This window comes from Oxyura jamaicensis, chromosome 23, assembly GCF_011077185.1.
Source record: "Oxyura jamaicensis isolate SHBP4307 breed ruddy duck chromosome 23, BPBGC_Ojam_1.0, whole genome shotgun sequence".
NCBI classification, from domain to species: domain Eukaryota; kingdom Metazoa; phylum Chordata; class Aves; order Anseriformes; family Anatidae; genus Oxyura; species Oxyura jamaicensis.
The window spans coordinates 6969524-6979607 of NC_048915.1; the positions used below are offsets into that span (position 1 = coordinate 6969524).

General features: G+C 40.3%; 1 protein-coding gene across 1 annotated transcript in view; it reads left to right on the forward strand.

Annotated features, from left to right (window-relative positions):
- Window positions 1-4961, forward strand: part of MACO1 (macoilin 1) — a 30032-nt gene extending 25071 nt beyond the window's left edge. Inside the window, exons 7-11 of the mRNA XM_035345371.1 lie at window positions 67-225; window positions 421-603; window positions 1434-1554; window positions 2497-2671; window positions 3763-4961. Of these exons, the coding sequence (XP_035201262.1) occupies window positions 67-225; window positions 421-603; window positions 1434-1554; window positions 2497-2671; window positions 3763-3965 (841 nt within the window). The 3' untranslated portion in view covers window positions 3966-4961. The remainder of the gene's footprint in view (window positions 1-66; window positions 226-420; window positions 604-1433; window positions 1555-2496; window positions 2672-3762) is intronic.
- The last annotated feature ends 5123 nt before the right edge of the window (window positions 4962-10084 follow it).

The following is a 10084-nucleotide window of genomic DNA, read 5'->3' on the forward strand; positions in this document are numbered from 1 at the left end:
TGTTCTTGAACCTTTGTGTCTCTGGGAAGTAAAGTTGAAATTATCTTCTAAAATTGTCTATCTTAGGTTGGAACAAGATATTAAAAAGTTAAAGGCTGACCTGCAAGCAAGCAGGCAGATTGAACAGGAGCTACGTAGTCAGATCAGTTCTTTGACTAACACAGAGCGGGGAATTCGATCTGAAATTGGACAGCTACGGCAAGAAAATGAACTGCTCCAGAACAAGTACGTGTTTCTGCAAATCTGTGTAAATTAGTTGCTGATGACTGTAGTTTACTAGAGGGGAAGTATTATGTTAAAACTCTACAAAATTTAAGGTGCTTGCCTGCAAGTAAAGCAAGACTCACTTGAGACTAGTGACTGGAATTTATTTTTAGTAAATGAACTCCTCTGTTAAATTCCATACTTGTTACCTTCCAGATTGCACAACGCTGTACAAATGAAACAAAAAGACAAGCAAATGATCAGCCAGTTGGAGAAGAAACTAAAGGCAGAGCAAGAGGCAAGAGCCTTTGTAGAAAAACAATTAATGGAAGAAAAGAAAAGAAAGAAGTTGGAAGAAGCAACTGCTGCACGTGCTGTTGCATTTGCTGCTGCTACAAGGTAGTTGGTTCTAATGTAGAAGCAACCTCAGCTCCAGGAAATGTCTGAAATGTAGCTGTTGTCACTGAGATGCATTTTTTACCATTGCATACATAAAGGAGTGGTTTGTATTTATTTTACTTTTTTTAAAAAAACAAACAAACAACAAAAAAAAACATTATATTTGTTGAGGCTAGTTTGTGTTACGACAGTGGGAGGATGGGGAAGGTCACCTTCCATTAAGTTCAGTCTAAGTACTCATAGCCGTTAAATATACAGGATGATAAATACACTCTAAATTATTGGCTCTACATTGATTGTGTTAGCAGAGGGCTATTGTGCCCTGTGGATTAGTCTTCTTAAGAGGAATATCCCATTTCACGTGGGGACTGTGAATCAAGGCTTTGTGCAGTGTCCTTTTGGCGAAAAATTCTGTCTTTATCTCAAATCTCAAAAATATTCTAATCTAGCCAGTGACTACCAGTGCTCAGCACAATGATGTTTCAGTAGTAATGTAGGTGTATAGATGTAAAGTTTTTCAAGATGAAAGCATGGCAGAAGTACAGATGACTGCAGCGTTCCTAATGTCTAAAAATAATTATTTCTGCTTTTCTATTCTCCATAGTTCATAAGTGTTCCAAACAATTTCCTAGTACTTGAGGCATAACATTGGGTAACTCTTTGCAGCTTGTTGCATTGTTGCCATAAGGGAAATTCTCTTGCTGAAAAGAACAAAGTTAGCTTCCTCTTTTTATCCTTCAATATTTATATTTTTCATGTTATAAACAATTCAGGATTGTCAGCTGCATTCTTTTTTTTTCACAGTCTTCTCTTTAATGTTTTTCCTACAGAGGAGAATGTACTGAAACTTTACGGAATCGTATCCGAGAGCTGGAGACAGAGTGCAAGAAGCTAACAATTGACATAAAGCTGAAAGAAGATCAGATACGAGAACTAGAAATGAAAGTTCAGGTAACAAGAAAGTACCAGGGGCTTAGATCAGCTCACAATGAATGCTTTCAGACCCCTGAAACTGGTGGATATCCATAAGAGGCAATCAACATCTTTAAGTATTACTCTCTTCAGATGTTTTTCTTCCTTGTCTGACATCAGGCTTTGTAAGAATAAGAATATGGGTATAAGAAGTGTTAATCATCTCATTTCCATACCACTCAATTATTTAAATTATTTAGATTTTTTTTTTCTCAGAATCAATGGTCTGGGTAGACTGAGGAGAATTTCCACATCTTTGCCATAATGTCAGGAGCTTGTCTACATCATGATAAATTTCACTGTTGGCAAGTAGGATTGCTTACTAAGTGTAGTCCTAATCACTAGCCAGGCTTGGATTTTTTGGTGAAGGTGATTGGATATTCAGCACAGTTAGGTTTGGTGTGGGAAGTATGCTGAGATAAAGAAATGCCTCTCATCACACAGTCAAAATAGCTTAAAATGTGGTGTTTGTTTAGTATCACTTTTAACTCTCTAGCAAGAGGTTAGTCCCCATTCTAGTCATTTTCCTTGTGGGAAATGTTTTCATATTCCACAACTTAGCTCTTTGTGTTTCCACAAGAGTACCACGGAGCTTCTCAGCTGGCTCTTGGAAGTGATGAGGGAGGAGGATTTCGGGGGGGGTGTCTCAGTGATACAGACCATAGAGGGCTGAGAAGCAGAATGAGTGGTACTTGCTCACTGTGCTGAAATTATTCTTTGTACAATATGGCTTTAATCACTTGTGTGATGGTCCTGTGTTACTGGAGGTAATATTACAGTGTCCTCAATTAACAATCATCTTAATTTTACAGTATTAATACCAAGCCCAGTAGCGGTGTGCTGTGAGGAAGAGAAAGACTTCTCGGTATATCTCATGTGTGAAGTCTATATGAATAACATTTGTCCCAATTACTCCTACAGGAACTGCGGAAGTACAAGGAAAATGAGAAGGATACGGAGGTGTTAATGTCAGCTCTTTCAGCCATGCAGGATAAAACACAGCACTTAGAGAACAGCTTGAGTGCAGAGACAAGAATCAAGTTGGATTTATTCTCTGCATTAGGAGATGCAAAACGGCAGCTTGAGATTGCCCAAGGTAATATGGGATAGTTTAATTCAACTCAGTAGCATAGACTGAAATGGTGAAAATGTGACAGAATATCCTGCCTTTTTATGTAGGAGTGGGCTGCGGTCCACGCTCAGGAAAGCTTTCAGTGGGATTTTGTCTTATACATCACTTTGAATGTGAGCCTAAGCTTTCCAGTTGATTTAATTTCCCCAGGTTATTGAACTAAGCTGATAAATATCAAGATGGTGTTTTAATTTATTTTTGATGATTTTTCTGCATTTTTACGAACCATTACCCTAAAGCCTGAAGAACTTCTTTTAAAGAGCTATAAGGTAAAATAGTAGCTGCCATCTATTAAGCCCTTGCATGGAATCTTAATAATATGTTGATACTCATGAAATAAATTCAACCTAAATGTGGGGGAAAAAAAAAAAAATAAAGTGGTGTCTTCTACTTCGCACCATGGGGTAAGCAGCTGACGCTGGCATCCGTGTTGCAGCCACCAGAGGGAGCGTTAAGCCAGTATAAAAACTGGCCATACTGTCCTTTGTTAGCCGTGCAAACCGTGAAGGAAAATTAAATAACCTTTTGATTTAGCATCCATTTGATTTCCTTGCAAAAGTTTGTTTGGTTGCAGGAAAATTTGATTAGAGTAAGAATGTCTTTTTTTCTCATTTCATTGGTGTTTCTCTTTACATAATTACATAAATCGATGTAATGATTTTGTGAGTGTCCACAAAGGGAGTTCCTCAAAATGGTGAGAATGGGACAGTTTTGAAAATAAGGAAAATAACACATTTAATAAGCTTCTGCGAGGTGCTTGTAAAATATGAACTGGAAAGTACAGAAAAAAAAGTTGAGCCATAGAAATAATATTTTGGTATTGTGCAGCTGTGAATTCAAACAATGCAATATATATTATAAGTGCTCTGTCTACTTGTGTTATGTGGTAACTAGAGATAATTAAACAACTCACCAACACACACTGGCAGTTATATGAGTTGTGCTTTCACTGGTGTATAATAATAAAAAGCTGAATGTCTTCTGGGTGTTTTAGATAAATGGTGGAGGGCAAAAACATACAGCTGGTTCTAAGCAATGCAATTTGTTGTTTTTAGGGCAAATCATTCAAAAAGATCAGGAAATCAAGGACCTAAAACAGAAGATTGCAGAAGTTATGGCAGTAATGCCCAGCATAACATATACTGCAGCCACCAGCACTCTGAGTCCTGTTTCCCCACATTACTCTTCCAAATTTGTGGAGACCAGCCCTTCTGGACTTGATCCCAATGCCTCCGTTTATCAGCCCATGAAGAAATGAATGCCAATTTTCTTTTTGCCCAGTAATTTTGTCATGCTGAAGGCTTCACACAGGAGCGTCTCTTGCAGTCAAGATGAAATTGTATTGTGTGAGACTGTATTTGTTGTCATTTAAAACAGGAAAAAAGAACATCTGGATTGACTAGAACTGCCCATCAGTTTTTCTTGTAAATTTTTAGAAAACCTCACAGAACTTTTGCGATTTATTTTCCTTGGCCAATGCATTAAAAATGATTCTTGGATTTCAAATAGCCAATTTTGCCTTCTTATGTACTCCTGCATGGTTTCCTCTTGAAAAAATACAGGGCTTTGCTTGATTTTGAACCCTTTCTTCTTCTTTTTTTTTTTTTTTTTTAAACAATCAAGGTGAATTTGCAAATCAGATTCATTGAGAAATAGTGAGGTAAAGCCTTTAGTTTTTACAGTGAAAGGGTTAAATAATCTATCAAAGCTTTGATTTATAGACATATTAAATAAAAATACATGATGTTTCAAAAGATAATTTGGTTACCCCCTCAAAGGACCGAACAAATTTTAGGGGCGTTCTTTAATCAAAAGAGGAAGAAAATAGAGGATGATATGATGGTGGTTGTTGTGTGAAATATTTATATTCCCATTGGTGTTTCTAGTGATTGATAATTGCTAACAGTCTTGTTCACAGTGCCTTGGGAAAAGACATTTCAAGAGGAAACTTGATAGTTTAAACTATTTTTTTCCCCCCTTCACTGTCATCTAGCTTATATATCAAGCTCATTACAGTCTACTGCAAATTGTACTTGGTAATTTGGATGTTCATTATAAACCAAAGTTACATCTGTTTATTTTGATTATAAACTCAGCAGTGTTCTGTAACTTGCCTTGATTATACAGCATCATGGAAGGCACAATATTAATACAGGAAGCGTTATTGTGAAGGCGGAATTGTGCAATGTACTGTATACAAGAGACTGTAAAGCTGGCTAATAAAAGCTGCAGTTCTGTTTTTTTATTATTATTATTTATTATTATTTTATTCTACCATGATTTACACTCTACGTTACCTTGTGTTTGAGAGTTCGAATGGAGCGGAATATTTTTCAGCTTTTGTTCCAAGGAGTTTTTAAAGAGTTTTTAATAGAAATTCATAAATTGCCCAAAGGCTTAAAGTCAAATGTATAATATACACTGATAGAAAGTGTTTGCACTGGCAACTTCTGAAGTGTTTCAGTTTTTTGAGGATGGGGATCGTGGAGAGATGGGAAGCAAAAATGTGTTGAGAACTAGCAGAATTATAAACCCAGCATTACAATTTTGGAAACATGCAGTGGACTCTGTAAAGACAAAGTTCTTCTCAAAAACAACAACAACAACAACAACAACCACAAACACAAAAAAACTTATTTCTTTCAAGTTTCATGCTATTTGGCATGTATGCCTCCATTAAAAAAAAAATGAAGTAGTACACAAGTCAGTAGAATTGTTAAAGTTTCATAATTTTACTCACAGATATATTTTGGGGATAAAACGGCTTTAGTCAGGTGTGCATGTTGCTGTCATTTGCACTTTTGAATCATCTTGTGTAATTGTCACCGTAAAAGTGTTACTCAGAAATGTCATAGTTTTTTCATCTTTGTGCAAAACATGAAATAGTGTCACTGAGTTTTTGTGTTGGAGGTTCCCCCATGTTGCTGCCTACTTTGGCTGCTGTCTCAGTGCAGTGTCAGAGCTAAAAGGAACCAAAGGGACCAGTCTGGCTTCCTTTTGGGTTAGTAAAGCTCTTGCTGGTCTTAGTGCTGGAGGACACGGCCCAGGGTCGGTCTGTATCATTTGCAGTGGCGCGGATTTTCTTAGGCCAGTTAGAATGGAGATCCCTGCCCTGTGCCAAAGGTATTCATGAGAAGCATGATAATCCCTGCCCCATGGAGATCGTTATTCTAACATCTTCTGTCTTTCTCAAGAACAGTTATCTTTCTTCTTTGAAGTTGTTATGGTGAAAATATCAACACCCACGTTCTGGTTTGTTGTACCTAGTAGGTTTCAAAGTAGAAATAATTAATTCAGTACAAATGAAAGCAGAATGACATTCAGCAACAAGGTGCTGAGGCATAGCTGAAAGACAGTGAAGATACAAGCAGTCTTCAGGAGAGCAGTTCAGGGGTATGGATGGATGTAGCTCTGCCTTATGGCCAGGAAACCAGCAGCTGCAGGAAGAGGAAGCTGGACTCCAAACTGATTTAGCAGATATACCTGGTATGAAAGTATATTGTCTGAAACTTGACATGCACACAGTTTAGTGAATAAAAGGTCAGAGGGACTGCCCATCTGAATTCCCAAATAGTACAAGGATGATCTGTCTCCCAGGTTGAAGAGCATTTTTGGTCAAACTCCTGCTCCCTGTAATGCTGTTCCCCAACGTAGTGTGGTTAGATTTGCTGTTGGCTGAGTTCCTGGTGCTACCTGCAATTGCTGACTCTGCTTGAGGGTGAGAGAAGGGGGCTGATTATCCCTGCTGAGTGCTGCACCTCTCACACAGGGATCTCAAAACACTTCCAAATCAGAAAAGGATTTTGCTTTGCAATTTGAAGGGGAAAATATAAAAATAAAAAGGATAAGAGGCTAGCAAAAGCCAAGGCTCTTTTCCAGAAGAGGATTTGGTGGCTTTTTAGAGAGGTCAGTGCCTGCTGTTCCCTTTGTGATCAGCTGAGATCTGAGCACTCTGCCTTTGGAGAGCCAAGCTTATCAGCCACGTGACCAGATTCCAGCATTGCTATTAAAAGCTCAAAAAACCCTTAGTCAGCTCCTCCCCTAAGTCTGAATATGATAAATAAAGGGAAAATAAATATGATAAATAAAGGGAAAAGGGAAAATAATAATAAAAAGATTATTGTGCTTGCTATCTGGCTTTCCGAACTTCCGATTTTCATAATTTTTACCACAAAAATCTTGAGACCTGATTTTTTTCATGGAAGTGAAGACTTTTAATTTGATAACCCTAGAAGCTGTGCGTAAAACAGCAATACTTGTAAGAACTAACCATTCCAAAAGCTACAAAGCACATCCAGAGTAAAACTGAGAATAAAATGGTCTCTGGTCTCTGCATGCACTCACCATTAAATGCTTTTTAAAAGCTATTATTGTTATATTTTTTATTTACCAGCAGTTTCCAAACAGTCACAGCCCTGCCTGCCCCCTCTTCGTGGGAAGGATGAAGGACGTTTTGTTGGGACAGAAATCCCTAATAAAGTCTATGTCTGGACTGTTGGGTACACCTCCCCAAAGGCTTTGTGCAGTATGTACAGATCTAGCAGAGACGTACAGCTACAAGGAGCAATCTCAGCACGCAAAGAAAATCTGGACTGGAGGGTAAGGAGATTATAGATTAAATAAAATGAAAAGAGATGTTTAGAATTATTATTAGCTTCAAAATCTGCACAACCAGAGCAGCAAAGCACTGTCCATATGCTGTTTTATATCTACATAGCCTTGATGGCTTTGTTCCTGTCTACACCTTGAATTTAATGTTCTGGTACAATCTGAACACAAAGCAACACTAGCGTTGTGTTCAAACATAAAGTCAGACATAAAGTCTGACTCTAATGAGACAGCACTGGAGGTATTGAATCTGGCTGGGTAGAAGCAACTGGAAATAGCATCTTAAATGCAGTAATGTGACAGGAGAGATGACGCAGACAGTACTGCTAGGTAAAGACAAATGTGAACACAATTTTCTGAAGGAATACCTGAAAAAAATGTTATAATTAAGAGTGTGTTAAATTGAGCTTAATGCTAAGATTACATCAAGTCATTGTGGCTGTTCACAGAGTTCAAATAAACTCCCTTTGCGTCTGTGCTATAAATTTCCTAATCCACACCTGCTCTAATGTGGCAGAGAAAGGTTGCTCACAGCAGCAAAGGATGTGAGATGAGGGGGGAAATAGAGAATCTGCTAGGGGCTTGCTTTAGGGGATGAGAATAGAATGAAAGGTTTTTCAAAGGAAATACATAAAAAACAAGAAATGGATTTTGCTCACTCTTTCTTAAGAAATCCCCACCTGAGCAATGGGACTATTCTCTAGAGGCAGATTTGCCTCTGAAAGGGAAGGATGCTCAACCCAGTGCCATCTTGGAGAGTTATACACATGGTGTGTTTTTGCAGGGGGGCATGTAAAAAAAACTGTCACTGAAACAATTCATTGCTATTTTTCAGCTCATGTTATTCAACTCTTTTGAAATAAACAAATTGATAGCAATATTGTGACATCCCTTGCACTCTGCCAAGCCTGAAGTTGCACTCTATCAGGGAATGAGCACATGCTCCCAGCCCTGACTTCCATCTTGAGCTTCCGTACCACAGAGCATGCTGCCTTGCAGGGTGTATTCACCTCCCTAAGGCATGTGGCCACATCATCAGGCTGCCGAACCCCAATGCTTAATTCCAAGCATGACATTAAAAGAGACCTCCAGCCTTTGGGGGAGTAAAGCAGGAGTAGCCAAAATCCCAGCATCCCAGAATACACCTGCAAACACACTTAATCATTTGAGTCAAACTGAGGAAAAGGTTTAAGCTATAAAGAATGGGAGACTTTAAGATCCTGGATATTTTGATGTTGCGTGTGGTTTTTGCTTGTTTGTTTGTTTGTCTGTTTTTAAGTATGGCAGTTTAAAGAGTCGTCTCAAAAATAATTATTTTAGTTTTGATAAGGGTGAATAATTTAAAAGGTTTTAAAAGTTTAAATAACCCCAAGAAAAAAAAAAACCTTCTGAAATGACTGGGCAGAGCATGTGGGCAGAGCACGGCAGGGCTGGGGAGGTCAGACACACTGTGCTCACAGCTAGCAAGAAAGCAAGGTTTCTTAATAAAAAAAAAAAAAAAAAAAAAAAAAAAAAAAAAAAAAAAAGCTACTGTGCCATCCTCAACCCTTAGATATGAATAAATAGATTTGACACTTTGCTTCCCTGGCCTGTACGGCCCACATGCCTGTGGGCTGCTCTTGATGGTAGGATGGCCTGGGCTTCCTGGCACAATAGGAAGCTGATGATTTTGAGAGCCCAAGGCCCTGCCTTCCTTGCAGAGACACTGGTAATTTTTCACCCTTGCAGGGATATTTTAAACTCAAATTATGACTTTCAGGGAGGCTGGCTTCAACATTATAGCCACATTTGAGATCTTGATTTCATGACTACTCTCTCCCAGGCTGCTGTCACGCTGTTGTAGTCTTTTGTTCTCTGACTGCAGTGGCACCTGAAGAAATACCTTCTGCTGCTCCCACCAGAGCCAGTGCTGCTGACAAAGTGATGGGCAAACATTGACTCCAATGCTGGGAGAGCTCAGCAGGGGATGGCAGCACTGCTGTGTGCCCCATGCTTTTCGCATTAACAGCTGGAGGAACAGCCCAGTGCAGCCAAACCCCTGGGATAAGCAGAAGCAGGCACCGGGCGCTTCTAAAGGGAATTAATGGGTCAGCAACGTGCAGAGTGCAGCAGCAGGGGTGCAGCAAAGCCTTCCCTGTCAGAATGCCGGCCAGTACCTGCCCTGTGAAACTGCTGCAGAGGAAGGGATGGGAAGGAAGCAGCTAGGCAGAAGCTGCTGCCTGAACGGAGCAGAGCATGGTGATGTGTGTAGAGAAAATATATATTGCCAAAATACCGAAGAAGGGAAATAAATCACAGACATGTCAGATACCTGCCAGACGGTTTTCTCAGGCTTGCTTATCAATGAACTAATTGTGAAGGTGCCCGCCTGAAGTCAGCAGATGCTGACAAGCAGGAAGCCCTCCAGGGACGTGCAGACACCTGGGTGGGAGCCGAGTTCTCCCGGGGATTTCACGGAACGGCTGCGTGCGGCTGGCGGCGCGGTGGCCGCTGGGGGCACGCGTTGTTCCCTGGGTCGGCCGGCACACGAACCGCTCCTGTTGTGGGAGCCTTTGAGGCTTCGCAGAGGCGTGCGTGGGAACCCCGGCGGGGCGTGGGGACCCCGGCGGGGCGAGGTTTTACCTGGCAGGGGTTTGCCACCAAACAACCGCGCCTGTGAGGAACGGGCTCTGTGCGGCACCGTCCTGCACGTCCTGAACACGGGGCTTGGCCTCCCCGCGACATCCCCTTCACTTCGGAACGCCTCCGAGGCCTCAACCCTCCGCACGA